Raw genomic sequence first — 17079 nt, 5'->3', positions numbered from 1 at the left:
GCTAGCCTGCAAAATGCTTACCCAGGAATAAACTGCATTGACCTCAGTAGGGTCTACTATTGAGTAGAGATGGAAGAGGAATCAATTGTAAATGGATTTATACACATATTCCATCTCAGCCAAGCCTTGCCCACATCAAACCATCTTTTGCATCATCTGCCTGCTTATATCCATGCAGCTCATGAATAGGACACACATAATACACATGAAAGAGTCACACCCATGCTGCCCTGTATTTCTACATCATGATTTTATAAGTAATAAAATACCAAACTGTATTTTTATACAGTTATGTGCATTGTTGTAAGTACCTTGTCATCTCCTGGTTACTTTAGGAAACCTGGAATCTATATTCATATGTGTATAATATCACAGATAATAATGCGTATCATATGCAAGAATAGTTCATATTTTTTTAGCAGAACTGGGGGTTGGGGGAATAACTTGCTTGTCAGCGAGATCAAGGAGCGAAATGAGAATTTTGAGAAAATCTGTGCAGTGAAGCTCAGCATTGAGATGTTCAAACAAAATGCATCCCTTCTTCTGAGCAGACATGGGTGGGAAGGCACTGCAAAGCAGCTTCTGTTCTCCCCAAAGTCCTTTCAACTTTCCTCCCTGTCCCTCTCTCCAGTTGAGCACGCTTCTCCTAAGTGTTCTCCAATTCACTATTTCAGCAGCCTTAACAACAACCCTGTAAGGTAGACTGGCTCTATTAGCCCACATATTCCAGAATACAAGTGGAATTTACGTCAAGAGGCAGTGGCTTGCTTTAGCTGAGATTAGAACCTGTGGCTACAGGTGCAAAACTCTTGAACAGGGTGATAAACCCAGGCTTAGCCAGGAGGTCATTCCAAGGGAAGCCAAATTTGGGCCCCTTCCCAATTGCCCTGGGTCCTTGTGCCCCGAATGTTCAAGGAAACATGGTGATCATTTGATCCTCCTAGACTGGGGTGCTGTTAGGGCAGGACTTGGGGCACACAGCCAGAGTCTCACTTGGCTGAATGAACAGGAGGCTCCCCAAATGTAACAGGACTGGCTTTCTCACCACATCTTAAAGCCTCGTGCCCCAGAGAGAAGCAGAGAACGGTCACCACCCACCAGGCCAAGTTTAAGAGAAGACCATTGCCTTCCTTCCAAAGTTAGAGAAGCGCCCTCATCACATCCAGCACAGCCCACCTGCCAGCCAAACAAGAATAACTCATTCAAGTTCCCACCCCTGTTTGTCGGGCGAGCTTCCTGTGCCTCCAACAGCTGCGGGGCACTATTTAAAACAAAAACAAAAAGCAAAACAGCAGAGGAACCTTTCCCAAGCATGACATCTTCTGAGCGAAAAAAGCAACCCCTCTGCAGGATCTCCCTGCTTGTTGTTATGCAACCATCCATAGCCCAAGTTGGGGAGGGGGGGAGAAGTTGGCAACCCTGAACTCCCTGCAAAAGCTGGAAAGAGAGGTAAACAAACGAGAGCTGCAACAAAATGTTGTAGTATAGGATGCCCTGCACAGGTTTCCAGCCAGCCATGCCATTTTCCAGGTTGCTCCATTCCTCCTCCTCCCCCCTGGGTTTCTCTTCAACAGTCCATGCCTACTGAGCATGCTCAGTCCCCAGTAGGCTTTTCAGTGCCCCCTCCCCAATTAGGACTTCTTCCCCCTTCTAAAACAAGATTTTTGTACAGTAATTCCACAAAACCTGAGCCTGCTGCCCTAATTCTGAGTGGGTGGTACTGTTTTTACATTTAAAAAAGGATCCATACTCTTGAGAATAAGTCCATTGCCTGTATATAGATGATTAGAAATCACCCCATGGGGGCTGTGTGATGACAACATTACGTTTTTATGTATATAGGGAGATACATGGAAATGTAGGGCAAAGGTGTTGTGCAGAGCAAGGCTTCAGAGCCCCAGATCTGCTTTATTTCATCTCTTTTACCACAGAGTCTTTGAAGTAGATGGGGCAGCGGACCTGGAGTTGAATTGGTGTCTTCCTAAAGCTGTAGAGTGAAGTGAAGCTCTTTGGCAGAGGTCAAATTCAAACTCAAGTCCTAATTTAGTTTGCAAACCGGGGGGCTCACAAAACTCAGCTATCAAATACCGGCAACTCTCTCTCTCTCTCTATATATATATATATAAAAGAATGTGCAGGATCCCACCTTTCCCTTGTTGACAGACTTACCAACTTTTTTTTTTACCAACCTCTGCTCTTGTGCAGCTTGATCTGCAAACATTGACAATTGATTGATATTTGCCTCTGTGCTGTGAACAGCTTTGCCTGCTGGCTTCTGGAGAAGGAGAGGCTGCTAAAGGCATAACAAAGATTTGCCGCTAAGTAATCGCAACTATCTCCCAAACCGAGCAGCTGCTATCCTACTGGATTTTGTTTTAGGAAATCTCAAGTTTAAATCTCTGCCAGTCCTGACATGTGATGGGTGAATTCAGGCTGCCTATAATAATAATAATAATAATAATAATAATAATAATAATAATAATAATAATTTATTACTCTGAGCTTAACCTACCTGACAAGGGTACTGTAAGATTAAAGTTCCAGGGCCCTTGCAAGACGGTTATTTTCAGGTGAGATCCAATCACATACCAGCTTATTTACGCTGCACAATTCTAGTCTTGTGTGACAAGCCTCCTTCCCCAAAAGTTCAGACCTTTAGCAGTAAGACGAGTGATGAGAAAAGGCAGCGGAATGTGTGGGGTGAAGTAATTTAATCCCCCCCCTCCCCAATATAATTTTTTATTGAACTTTCATTTTTTTGCTAATTAACCTCAGATTAAATAGTTACATTGTTTCATGTCTTGACTTCCCACCCACACTTCCGCAGTCTTTTCATTCAAACTCTTTTCTACTGCGTTACAGATCAAATTCTCGTGTGTTACCAAAATCCCTCTAATAGTTTATCATTTTTGTTTCGCTGCTCCTATCTTGAATCCTGCCCGCGATTTTGTTTCATGCTTTTCCAAATAGTCCAAAAAAGGCCTCCATTGTTCTATAAAAAGTTCATTGTTCTGATCTCTTAATATTGCCGTCAGCTTTGCCATTTCTGCATAGTCCATAGCTTTCAAAAAACATCCCTTCTTTGGGGTGGAGTAATTTAACACCTGCTTGGTTCAACACTGCATACTGTTCCCGCAAACAAATCATAATGAAGGTTCAATAAATTAACCAGTGCCATTTAATCTCCCTGCAAACAAATCAGAATGAATACTGAGCAAACAGGCCATGTAGACGCACCCTTGGAATGATATTTTAACCCTTGCATCTTAATAACGTTGCTAGAAAAGCAAACATTCAGTTTTAAAAGGCAATGGGCTTTAGGACTGGCCTAAGGCATTTTGCTGGCATCTTTCCTGTTAGAAGAAGCTGTCCATCTGTCTCAGAGTTATCTACAGCAGTGTTCTTCAATCTAGGGTCCTGAGATGCTGTTGGACTACAGCTCCCAGCATCCATCACCATTGGTTAAGATGACTGGGGGTGATGGGAGCTGTAGTACAAGAACACATGAAGACCCAAGGCTGAAGAGCACTGGTCTACACCAAGGGTAGACAACACAGTAGCTTCCAGATATTGTGGACTCCCACCAGACAGCCACAGGCAGCATGGCCAGTGGTCAAGGATAATGGGAACTGTAGTCCAATAGCATCTGGAGGGCCACAGCTTCCCCATCCCTGGTGTAGACAATACTGAGCTGGAAAGACCAATGGTTTGATGTGCTAACTTCTTCTGCTTGCTCCTCCAGAGGACAGCAGAAAAAGAAGAAGAGTTTGGATTTGATATCCGGCTTTATCACTACCCTAAGGAGTCTCAAAGCGGCTCACAATCTCCTTTCCCTTCCTCCCCCACAACAAACACTCTGTGAGGTGAGTGGGGCTGAGAGACTTCAGAGAAGTGTGACTGGCCCAAGGCCACCCAGCAGCTGCATGTGGAGGGGCGGGGAAGCGAACCCGGTTCACCAGATTACGAGTCCACCGCTCCGAACCCACTACACCACACTGGCTCTCTATACAGTGCCTTGTATAAGGGAAAAGATCTTTCAGAGTTCACAGTAAGGTGGCCATGGGCTTAGAAAGGTAGTGTGGCTTGTTTTGCAGCTGGATTGGTGAGCCTTGGGTTCAAATCCCCATGCAGCTCTGAAGAAGACTGGGTGATCTTGGACCAATCCCTTGGGCAGCCTCTGCCCTCCATTGCTCAGGTGTGGTATAGTAACAGTTCAGGCTGGCACCTGAATACAAATACTGAATACAAATGCCCACTTGGCCATGAAGCTCTTGCTAGGCAACTTGGGGCCAGCAGTGGTCTGTCAGTCTAGCCCACTTCACAGGGTGAACGTGAGGATAACTTGAGCTGTAGCGATGCCCTGAGTGTATGGGCAAGACATGCGAGCACAATTATTAATAATTTGATAGAGGGGTTCCTTTTTTAAAAAAAATAATTTTTTATTAATTTTCCAATACAATTGTAAATTTTTATCCAAATTGTAACAAAGCATCTCTTTTGGACTTCCTTCAGCTTCTCTGGCAATCATCCATATTTATCTCTTAATTACACATTCCCTTTATGCATACAGTGGTGCCTCGCAAGACGAAAAGAATCCGTTCCGCGATTCTCTTCGTCTAGCGGTTTTTTCGTCTTGCGAAGCAAGCCCATTGACGGCTTAGCGGATTAGCGCTATTAGCGGCTTAGCGGCTTAGAAAAAGGGGGGGGGGAGTCGGAAAAACTCGCAAGACATTTCGTCTTGCGAAGCAAGCCCATAGGGAAATTCGTTTTGCGAAGCGCCTCCAAAACGGAAAACCCTTTCGTCTAGTGGGTTTTTCATCTTGCGAGGCATTCGTCTTGCGGGGCACCACTGTATTGCCATTTGTCTTCCCTATCCCTTATATTTCTTTTTTGACAATATCTCTCAGTTTTCACAGCGCCTCTCGGAACCCCACTAGCGTTGTTTGTATATCGCATACATTTTTCAGATACTCTACGAACTTTCCCCAGTCTTCGGTGAACTTTTGGTCTCGGGCATATCTAATTTTCCCAGTTAGTTTGTCCAAAAGATAGAGGGGTTCCAACTTCTTGGGAGAGGCAAATATTAGTTCAGCATCCAGGCTGCAGATTTGCTGAAGTACCAGTGGGGATGGGGGAGCTATTTTTATAGGATTTGATAATACCGTTTTCCATGGACAATTCAAATATGTGGCCTTTGGATCTATGAAGGTATGAGTGATGTTTCTGTGCCCAGATTCCCAGTCTAAGGAGGCCATTTGCTTCCCAACCCCCTGTGCACTCAGACTTTGGTTGTAAGAACTCCAGTCTCTCAGTATGGACCATTTCCTTAAAAATTGCCAGATCTCAATATGTGCTGGTAAATAAGCCGCCGCTGATCTTTCTAAGAACAAGCGGCAAAAATAGATTCTTTGCTTGTGCTGTTCTTACAGAGCAGGCGGCTGCCATCGGAACAAAGGTTTCTAAAACACACACAGCCTCGCAGCTTTGCTGTGATCACACTCTCGCCGCGTTAACAGGTCTGAAATTGACACGCTAAGGTGCTACTCTGCCAGTACATTTCCCTCTAGGATTCTTGCTCCTAAAAGATGCCTGCTATTCCAGTCCACCACACCAAGCCAGCCAGCGAGACATTAAGGTGGTAATTGAAGGCACTTTCCAAATATAATACTCGGAGGGGAAATTATCATTGCCAGCTCTTGTAGAGAGATGTTGCTATTCCTGTAGCACAATGTCTTTTTAGATGTGTGATTTTGCTTTTCCTGATTAGCACTATAGTTTTCAGCTTGCCCAGTGGGGACAGGAATACATTGTCAGCTCATTGCTGTCTGAAATTGACAGGAAGGTGGATAAGCAAGGAGGCAACCGATGGAGTGCGGGTTGCAAGACACACAGAGGAAGGTTTTGGGTTGTATTGCGTGCTAGTCCTATCCATTGAAATTCATAGGCATAGCTAACTTAGGATCTGCTCTGTATAGAACCAGTCTATCTATCTATCTATCTATCTATCTATCTATCTATCTATCTATCTATCATCTGTCTATCTATCTATCTATCATCTATCTACAGTATCTATCTATCTATCATCTATCTATCATCTATCTATCTATCTATATCTATCTATCTATCTATCTATCTATCTATCTATCTATCTATCTATCTATATCTCTATCTATCTATCTATCTATCATCTATCTATCTATCTATCTATCTATCTATCTAATCTATCTATCTATCTATCTATCTATCTATCTATCTATCTATCTATCATCTATCTATCTATCTATCTATCATCTATCTATCATCTATCTATCATCTATCTATCTATCTATCTATCATCTATCTATCTATCTATCTATCTATCTATCTATCTATCTATCTATCATCTATCTATCTATCATCTATCTATCTGGGTTTAGAGTACCAGTTGCAAAAGTTATTTCTCTTATTCTGGATGAATGATTCATGTATATTATGTAGGAAACTTCCTAGTGTCATTGGAATTAGCAACACTTTCTTTTTTCTTTTTTGAGTTATAGGGATTTTTTTTTTAATAAATTTCTTATTAGCTTTTCACATTTTTATACACTTTAACTCTAACCAATTCAAACATTAAATTACAAGGTTCTCTGAACCTTCAGACTCCCTCCCTCCCATAGGTTCTTATATTTAAAGTTTAAGTTTTCTGCATCTTATGCTTTATCCAACTACTGTATATCCCTAATTATCACAATCCATTTCACATTCAGCGGGGTCAGCCACTGGTGGCTGCTGAATTAAATCTGGCCCAGTTGGTAGACCACGAGACATTTAATCTCAGGGTCGTGGGTTCGAGTCATACGTTGGTGGGTTGGACGAGATGACCCTTGTGGTCCCTTTCAACTCTACATTTCTAAGACTCTTTCCTTGCTTTTAAAGACATAAGACAAGGCAAGTCATTACTCCAGAAGAAACGGGGTAGGGAGGAAGAAACATCTCTAGAAATGGAGTCTTAAAACAGGTAATTTGGTGAGAGGAAATCTAGCCTGATAGCCTCCTTCTCTTTTCAAAGAGTACTGCCCCCCCAAAAAACCCTAGCTGAATTCTAACATGTTCTCACTGGGCTGTAACCAGCTAAGTTCTATGTTGAGCGGAATCATTGAAATTAATGGACCTGGCGGAGTCACGCCCATTAATTTCAATAGGGCTCCTCTGGGTAGGGATAGCATCGAATAAAACCCATAATCATTTAACGTAGATGTGTTTGTTGCCTCTTCAACACCATTAATAAATGCATGAATGTATTTGCAGACTTAAAATGCATTCAGTATAATAATGAAAAATCAAATTACTTTCAAGGGATGCTTATAAAAACAGGGTGTGTGTTTTTTAACAAACCTCTCCTTTATGAGGAGGACTGATTCCCCCCCCCCCCCCCCGAATATAGTATGGTTTTTTTCAGTATATTATTGAGTTTGTTCTGAAACTCAATAAAAATGATTTTTTTAAAAGAAAACCCTCACATTTAGCACAATCTTATGCATGTTTTAGCAAATGGAAGTCCCACTGTACTCAGTGTTCATTCCTCAGAAGTGAGGTGCAACCCAGTCAGAGGGGTGGGGTACAAAAATTATTATTATTATTATTATTATTATTATTATTATTATTATTATTACAGTTCTAATGGGGGTGGGGGTTGGTGCCAGCCAGTACAATCAGAATCTTTGCCCTTTATTTATTTATTTTTAAATAATATTTATTAAAGATTTTCAAATATAACAAAAAAAGAAAAACATCCAAATTTAAAACCTTATTTTCATTGGCTTCTTTCCAGGACTTCCCCTCCCCTCCCCCTCTTGTATTCCAGTTCTTTCAAATAGATTCAACAAATTCTTACCCCAAATTTTAAAATTATTATCATTGGCTCAATTTAAAAAATATTTTCCCATCCCCTAAAATCGACCTGTTCCCTTCGGCGAGTTCCCCTCTTTAATATGCAATACAGATTAAGATAAACAGCAAAATAGAAAAAAGAATAAAATGTAATTTAACACCCTTTGGATTCCAAATTTCCCTCCCCCCCTTCCCGGTTGCGTTCCCAATGTCCGTCACTGTCTACTGTCATCCTGGAGCTCCCACATCTAAACCACAGTCCTTCACCAATCCGCTTTGCCGTCTTTTTATTAGTCTTTGCCGTCTTTTGGTCATCTTTGATTTCACATGTCCGAACTTGGAAGGAGTCTATCTTCCAACTTTATCTAGAATCTTTGCCCTTTAAACACTTTTTTTTTTTGTCATTCTCCAAATCTGTAAAGTGGTTCAAGTGAGTTCAGAGAGGTGAACATTCAGGATGTTGAACAGAGACTAACAGCACAATCCTGTGCACATATTATTATGTACACTATGTTCTATGGGGCTTACTCCCTAATAAGTGTGTCTATTTAGCACTGTCACTTTTGCGATCTTGTGTGCGCAAAACACACACACACAAGCACACGAGCTTTGGGAAAGTTTCAAAGCAGATCCAGAAACGCAGAGGTCACGATCACAGACATCGCAAAGGAACTTGGAACAAAAAAAAACCAACCCTGGTTTTGTTTTGTTTTTAAAGCAGTGCATTTACAGTGCAATCTTATACACGCCTACTCATTCAGCTTGCTGGGACTTACTCAAAGATAAATGTCTATAGGGGTGCAATGTTTAACATGGTGTAAACTTTAGACGGTTAAAAACAGCAAGTGTTTTAAAAGGCTGTTTCACTCCCCCAATTATTTTAGTGCAGAGCATATATCAGCAATGTAAATGATCTCTCAGGCCAGAGGGCCAGAGGAGCATGGCTATGTGAAAACCAAGGCTGCTTTTTCCTTTTCCTTTTTCTACTTTACCCCTTATTGTCCTGCACTCTTCCTGCCTTACTCCAGATCTTCCCTCTTTCGGAATATTGAACTCTGCACTGTTTGGAGCACCCTCCAAAATATGCACCTGTTTGTAAATTTAGAGCACCACGCCCTCTTAAAGCAGCTGCCTAGAGGTCTGTCTTTATCATCACCTTTACCCTTGCATTTCACAGGTAAGGTATTTTGTTTTGTGGGAAACACTTCTTTCATTGGATCCATACTGTCCGGTTTTGCTTCGACTGGATCAGCTCATTTTGGCTATGTTTGCAACATCCATTGAAAGCAATTTCCCTCCCACCCAAGAAGCCTAGAAACAAGGGTGCTGGTAATTGTACCTCTTAGGGGTAAACTAAAGTTCCCAAGATTTTTTTTTTTTTTGGGGGGGGGGGTGTTTTCCATGTATGTAACACTGCCTTTATCACTATTTACTTGTTTTTATAATTGCATGATGATATTATCAGAACGCACCCTGGAATATGATGGGGAAGGGCATTCAATAAATCCTACAAATAAAAATAATAATTGCTCTTCTTATGACTATTAGTTTAGTAGCTCAGTTCTTTGCAGGTTTACTCAGAAGGCCCCCTGTGCCTAAGGTGGGCTTTACCCCCTAGATAAGTGCCTGTTTCATGTAGCAATGGATCTGGCCTCAGCACAGGGGACAAAAAGGTCAACCGCAGTTCATCAACGGACCACTGGCTGGTGGCCTCTGCTGGATCACACACCTAATATCTACAGGTTACTGGGATCCTGGCAAAGAACAGCGAACTGGTTAGGTCTCGGCGGGTTCCAGCAAGCCAGTGACTTTTGCTACTTGAGCAAAGAGTATACACGCTGAGGATCATTCAACAGAGATTAGTTCTGATTTCTCTTGCAAGCAAGGCTGAGTCTGCCCTCTTGCTTATCTATTTAAAACTCATCTGTACCCTGTGTGTGTGTGTAGTTAAAAACTAAAAGGCTGAACTGTGCTAGATTATCTCCAAAGGTCTCTTCTATCTCTCATGATTCTCTGACTCAAAGCCAGCCCACGCCGGTGCTATTTCACCTTTGAGGATTCCTCCGGTTCCCGGAAGCTGCTCCTTCCCTTCCATTCCTCGATTCTCTGCCTTCATTTCATAGCTACAGATTGTGGCATGACTGAGTAATTCACTATGAGATGGCTCTTTTCAGTTCCTTCCGAAAAACTTGCTAGACCGATACGGCCCCCTGCAGCTCTGTACATATATTATACATTGGTATGCATCGATTTGCAACTGCCTCATCGCCCCGTTCATCACTTACCTCTCACTGCATGGATCCCACCAAATCCCAAAACCTTCCTGTAAGTCCCGAGAAAGTAGGGATCCTCTTTAGCTCTTCCTTCTTTCCCCACAAGACTTGGGCTGTGCTGGCCCTCGGGTCGAGAATCCACCGCTCCATTTTAACCACAAGGGCAGAAATCTTTGGAAACAAGCAGGGGGAGGGAAAAAAAGAAGAATATCCAACTTTCCCCCCACTCCTCTGGAGGAAAAAATATATATAGTTCCTCTTTTTCTAAAAGAAAACAAAAAAAACTAATGCCCAGGAACATCCAATACAAGTGAATTTAATGTCAAACCCTTCTATCCCATGGGAGCTGGCGACAGGCTCAAGTGGGGTTGGGGAAGGGACAGAGGATCCATTTTCCCCTCCCCACGAAAAAAATAAAAACAACAAGAAGTCTTCTTTTAGTTGTTCAGCTTAATCCCGGCTCAAATCTTGGCTGGCTTGCGCTTGGTGTGGTAGGAAGGTGCTGTCCTGATTCTCACTGTGGAGTTGTGGTCACTTTCTTCTCTTTTGCTGTGTGCTATTGGTGGCTTGGGCTATTTGATCTGGAGGGGGGGCGATGCTGCTGCAGTTCAGTGCAGTTGGCTTGCCAGCGAAGGCTCTCTCTCTCTCTCTCTCTCTCTCTCTCTCTCTCTCGGCAGAGCATGTAACACAGGCAACCAGCAGAAGAGAAAGAGAGAGGAGCTTTCCTTCCCACACTGCTCCACTCCCTCCTACTGCATCGCTCAAGAACAGCAGCTACTGAATCTCTCTCTCTTATTAGCCACAAGTTCGGCTTCTGCATTTCCTCTTTGGGCTACTTGGGCTGGAGCTTTTCCAGAGCCTGTTCCTTCTCCCCACCCCCAGATTATTTCACCCACAGCCACCATCGCCTTTGTTCCCCCCACCCCACCTTCATCGCTGCATTCTCTCAGCAAGAAACCGCTATCGGCCACGGTCCTTTTGTGGGGGGGGGGGAATGTTTCAAAATGTCCAATTATTCCTGCCCCTCATGGCGAGAGAGAAGCTATGTATTCCTTAAGCAGCTTCAAATACAACGAGATCGTTTTCCCATGCTGTGTTTGGAGTGGCTTTTTTCTTACGTCGCTGTACACACTGGAGAGGCGGCAAGGATGCCTTCACGCGATGCGCATTACCTGATTAGTTTTCCCACGCCAAACTCCTATTCAGTGAAGTTGTCCTCTGCACATGTGCAAAGGCTGTCTCAGATGTACACACCTCAGCTTAACTACACGGCTTACCTTTGCAAATCAGATGGAAGCTGGTTTGAGGGGAAATGCACCAAATCAGCGATATTTCCCAAGAAATGACAGGATGCATATGGATCGTGGCTGGAACTGAGTGTATGCAACTGCAAAAACCAGCCGTGGGAGCTCACTGGAACTTGTTCAAGTGTTGCTGTGCTCACTAGGCCTGGCTTCCTGAGTTGTCATTTTCTTTGAATAAATTCACTGGCACCGTGTGAGTTATTACTGACCTGGTCCTGACACCCGCTCCTGAAAAAAGAGATGACAAAAAAGGACATGGATCTACATACATTCTGTACATGCTGACTTATTTACGTGTAGATGCAAATGTAGAAGGAATTGCTCTACTTCCATTGAAATGAAACTCATCCTGTCTTAGTGGGGAAGAAGGTGAGCTCTTGCTCCTGCTCAGCCTAACTTTTCATGTCCTAACTGCTCGTAGGCAACTTCCCTTTCCCCAGTGCTCTCCTTCCTCCTCAGGCATCCCTTTTATTGCAGATATATGACGATTTGTGTCCGTGATGGCACTGGAGCAGTTAAACACCATCTCATGGCAAATACGCTTTGCGTCTGCAAAAGCTTCGTGGCAGGCACACTGCTTCATTTCCGTTCAGCGCCAGCTCCATATCTTCCTGCTGAAATCCCAAAACCTTCATACCACAAATATTCTGAGGGTCCAGCTTTTGTTCCACTTGTTGAAAGAGGAAGCAAGGGTGCATTGGGGAAGCAGAAAGTGATATTTCGTCCACAAGTCAGTCCAATATAAATCTGCCAAGGATTCAGTGGACAGTGGATGCTCAGGTTGTGAACGCGATCCGTGCGGGATGCACGTTTGCAACCTGCAGCGTTCGCAACCCGCGTCTGCACACACGTGGGTTGCGATTCGGTGCTTCGTTACATGCACAAAGCACGATTTAGCGCTTCTGCGCATGCGTGACTGCCGAAACCCGGAAGTAACCCGTTCTGGTACTTCTGGGTTTCAGCAGTCCGCAACCCAAAAAAATGCAACCTGAAGCAGACGCAACATGAGGTATAACTGTAATTAAATACAACACGCACACACACACACATTGGAGGGGACCTTATCTTTAAGCCAGAGTTGGACCAAAGAGCCCTGCAAATAGAGGGCTGCCCTCTGTGAAATAAGAGACTTGGTCATTCTACAAGAGATCTAAGAAAGTCCAACTCCCTTGAGGAAGTACAGAAAAGAAGCCCTTTGTATATATCATCTGGGTGTGCTCTCTTATGTTGTTTACCCATTTTAGGAATGCTTTTGAAGTTTCAACTTAAGTTTTTCAAAATCCTCATCAGGGGTAGACTGCATAGTGTAAATGAAAAATACACACTGACCAGTTTTATCCTTTGAGGAAAATCTGTAGTCTTTCTTGAAGGCACTTAAAAAAGATATAGACAAGTTTCCCACCCACCCCTTCCACAATATCTCAATTGATCCTTGTTTAATTTTTAGCCTTTCCCCAGATATAAAATAGAAGTTACGCCTGGCTGTTCCACACCCTCCTTTTAATAATAATAATAATAATAATAATAATAATAATAATTTTATGTATATCCTGCCCTCCCCAGCCGAAGCCGGGCTCAGGGCGGTTAACAACAATAAAACAGTACAAAAGTACAGCACAAACAACACTCTAAAACCATTCATTATAAAATTAATTAATAAAATTAATTTAAAAAAACAACCATTGCTGTTATGTGGCAAAGAATGGGAAACTCTGTCAGTCTCTGCTTCCTTCACGTTCTTATTTTTCCTAAAGTTGAGTTCAGTAGCTCTCCACGTTTACACATTTTTTTCCGAGTCCTCATGAAAATTCATCAGCGTTTTAGTACAAATTCCTCCTAATACATGAGTTCGTATGTCATTTCCCCCAATAAACACATTTCCGCAAAGCAGTTTCTCCTAATATGATGTCATTTGCACCAATACATGTTTTTTTAAGGGACAAGTCACTCCAGCTATATGGATTTTTGTAAATGTTTCTTGGCTTGAGAACTGCATTGCAAAATTCAGAGTAGTGCGAATTTCAAAGAACGGCTCTTTTATCGTTTCCCAAAGTGAGAATTAGGTAGATCTGGGGCTCCCCCCCCCCCCCCGCCAGCCATAACTCACCAGAGCTCACCTCTCAGGTGGGTACCATTGCCATACTAAGAGAACAAGGGAGGTATTCACAATGAGTTCCGGCACCTCTTTTTCTAGGAAAATAACACTTTAAATGCAAACTGAATTGAAATTCCCCCTCATAACATGGCTTAACAGCAGAGGACTTGGGAATGATTGGGAGAAAGAGTTCTGGCTGTGTCCCAAAACCTAGCCGGAAAGGATGGGAGGGAGATTTGAGACAATAAATAAGTCGGTGTATTGAGGGAAATGTATCTTTATTACCAAAACCTTTTAATGACTTGTTTTCCCTCCCCTCCCCCATCATTCTGTCCTCTCCATCATTTACCCTATCACTGCCTTCCCACCCCACTCACCACCCAAGAGCACTTTAGCATTAATGTAATGTCACAAGCCAGGGCATTTATCCGGCCAAACGACGATCGATAGATTCCCTCAGTCTTTTTTTCTCTTACATAATGACGAGAGACACTCGTTCGGTGTACGATAAGGGACCAAGCAAATTCGTGGCAAAGGAGAGGGCCGTGTCACTGGCAATGATAGCAGAAAGGGCACATCAGATGGTGGCAGAGATACACAGGGTACACCTAAGGGTGGCTTTGCATGCATTCATAACCCCACTTACCGGGGAGTAAGCGCCACTGAATTGAATAGAGCTGACTTCTAGGTAGACTTAGTCTCCATCTCAACCTGAGCCACCTGCGTTCATTACTGTGGGTTGCATTGTTGTTGTATATTATTATTATTATTATTATTATTATTATTATTATTATTATTATATTATATATTATATTATATTATATTATTAGTAGTAGTAGTAGTATACCACCCTTCACCTGAAGATCTCAGAAAGGTATTATTATTATTATTATTATTATTATTATTATTATTATTATTTATTGAGTTTATATACTCTCCCTATACTTGGAAGGACCTTAGCTCAGTAGTGGAGCACCTGTGTCGCATGCACAATCTCTGGTGTCCTGCCAAAACCCTGAGAGCCACTGCCAGTCAGAGCAGACAGTGCTGAGCTACATGAACCAGTGGTCTGACTCAGTATAAGGTAGCTTCCTAGCTCAGTTGGTTAGAGCGTGGTGCTGATGATGCCAAGGTTGCAGGTTCGATCCCCAGATGGAACAGTTGCATATTCCTGCATTGCAGGGGGTTGAACTAGATGATCCTCAGGACCCCGTCTATGATTCTATGTCCCCCATAGGTTACAATAAACATAAGAAACTGCCTTATGCCAAATCAGACCATTGATCCATCCAGCTCAGTGTTGTCTACTCTGACTGGCAGTGACTCTTCAGGGTTTCAGCAGGAGTCTCTCTTGTGCAATTCCTGTATCTCCCTTCCAATGCCCCGATTTCTGATGCAGAAGCACAGCTGCCTGCTCCACCAATGGTTTAAGTAAATGCCATGAGAGTAATGAGTGGAGCTTCCTTTGTTGCTGTATCCACCTTCCCTGCCCATTGCCACCATTGCCGTGTTAGTTGCACCTCGCATGAGCAATGCAGGAAATCATGGAACTAACTGCAGAGTTGGAAGGGACCACGAGAGTCATCTAGTCAAACCCCCTGCAATGCAGAAATCTCTTGCCCAATGTGGGGCTCAAACTCCCAACACTGAGATTAAGAGTCTCATGTGCTTCCCACTGAGCTGCTAGGATTCCTTGCCTTTCCAGCTGGGCAGCTGTCCAATCCTGAGCTGGAATTAGCAGGCCTTGAGGAGGAGAGCCTGAGGTGCTGAAAGAAGTGAAGGGTGGTGGAAGGAGGGTCATCAAGAGAGTATTCTTTGTGTGGAAGGGCTATGAGGCTGGGTGTTGGTCCTCCAAGAATACCTGCCAGTTGGGCAAAAACTCTAGAGCCGATCTGCTAAAGGGTGTGGCCTCAGGAGAGTCCAAAGGGCCAGGCAGCAAGGGCCAGAGGGCCACATCTAGCCCCTGGGCCTGAGGTTCCCCACTCTTCCTATGGGGAGTTGGCTTGAAGCCTTCAGGATCTCAGCAGCTGTGCCATGCTGTGCTAAGAGTCTACTGTGTAGTGGCACAAATATATCTGAAGGAGCACCTTGCTCTGGCAAAGGCTGGAAGTGCCCTGTGGCCTTTGTGCCTAAGTGCCATCCACTTGCCCCAAGGATGGAGATAGATGCTCCTGCTGTGCTCTGTGGTCTCCTGTCCAAGAAGCCACTTCCGCCTGCACGACTGGGTGACTCCCGGCTGCCTCACACCCCTAGCCAGCCAATCAGGTTGGTCCGGGGGTGTGAACTGCCCCCATAAAGGCAGGACGCAGCTGGGGATCTCCCTCTTTGCTGCCTTCCAGCTGCCCCGGTTTTCTCACCCTCCTCCCTTTAAGGTTTTTCATTCATTGACCTTGCTATGGACCTTGGTTGGTCGCCGTTGAGGAGCCTGGTAGGAATTTTTCCACTTGGCAAATTGGCTCCAGCCACTTGGTTTTCACCTACCTCATAGCAAATCGTCACAACTTTCTGGGTATTGGCGGTTAGGCATTGGAATAGTTCTGTAGATGGAAAGAGGGGAGGTAGCGTCATCACCTGCCCCACATTTTGAAGGGTAGTCTGATAAAGGATTCCGGGGGGCGTGACCCTGTCTGAAGCCTAGGGAGGTGAGGGCCTAAGGCACGCCCCCTATCGGTGACCCCGGGGGAGCTCCTAGTTGATGTGCATCAGCAGGACTCCCCCTACTGGTGGTTAACTCTTCCCAGACTTCCAACAGATGGGCTGGAGTCAGATATAGTTGATGAGGTCCAATGCCTAAGTCAATACCACTCATCACCTGTAACCAATAAAGTTGTGGCCTGTTTTAGCCCATTAACCTTAATAATTGTGTGATGTGTCATGAGGCATTTTGCTCTTCAGGCTCAAGCAAAGGTTGGCCAACTCTGCTTCTGCAGACTCTGGCTTAGCGGGCTCAGAGTGAAGATCTCTTTGGCCAACGGCAGACTTGAGCAGCTCATGTTCCTCCTCAGATTCCAAGCTCAAGGCCCAGACTGTGACAGAAGGGAAGGTTGTCCCTCCGAACTGAAGGCAGGAAGGTTGATAGTTGGCCGAGGTCATGTTTCTCACATCCACGCACAAACCAACTCCAGCGCGTAAAATTCCTGCCAGGAGCTTACATAAAATACCTCGGGCCACCGGAGCAGGCAGCAGATGTTCTCAAGTGAAATCCTTCCCAGGCCGAGCAAACGTCACCTAATCATCCCATTGGCTTCTTGTCAAGATGGTCGCAGGCAATACAGTAAATACTTTATGTAACTCACTCTGGTCCATAGTAATGGGCAATTTTACAACCTACTGAAACCGCCATGTGAGGGAGAAGGCCATCTTACTGCAGCTCAGGAACGGGGAACCTGTGCTTACATGTTCCAACTACAGTGCAACTTGCGCTTTTAAAAAGCCTCATGCACAATGGCAGGTCCAATCAAATGTTATTAAGTGCAGCGTACAAGGTAAAGTTAAATAGTAAATCTCAGTCTGAGTCCAAGTTTCCGCTTTCAGTTGA

General features: G+C 43.9%; 1 protein-coding gene across 4 annotated transcripts in view; it reads right to left on the bottom strand.

The window, feature by feature from the left end:
• LOC307203196 (ATP-sensitive inward rectifier potassium channel 12) overlaps positions 1-10835 on the bottom strand; it is a 60513-nt gene extending 49678 nt beyond the window's left edge. For 2 of the 4 annotated variants that reach the window (XM_079953835.1, XM_079953837.1), the window contains exon 1: positions 10155-10835. Coding sequence is in view for 1 of the 4 variants with exons in the window: in XM_079953834.1 (XP_079809960.1) it covers positions 1046-1314 (269 nt within the window). In the remaining 3 variants the exon portion in view is untranslated. Of the gene's footprint in view, positions 1-1045; positions 1341-10154 lie in introns of those variants that run through there. The other 2 variants (XM_079953834.1, XM_079953836.1) reach the window with 2 other exon arrangements.
• Between the last annotated feature and the right edge of the window lie 6244 nt (positions 10836-17079).

The sequence above is a fragment of the Podarcis cretensis genome (assembly GCF_951804945.1).
Source record: "Podarcis cretensis genome assembly, chromosome: 14".
Taxonomy (NCBI): domain Eukaryota; kingdom Metazoa; phylum Chordata; class Lepidosauria; order Squamata; family Lacertidae; genus Podarcis; species Podarcis cretensis.
This window is presented reverse-complemented; position numbering and strand designations above follow the sequence as displayed.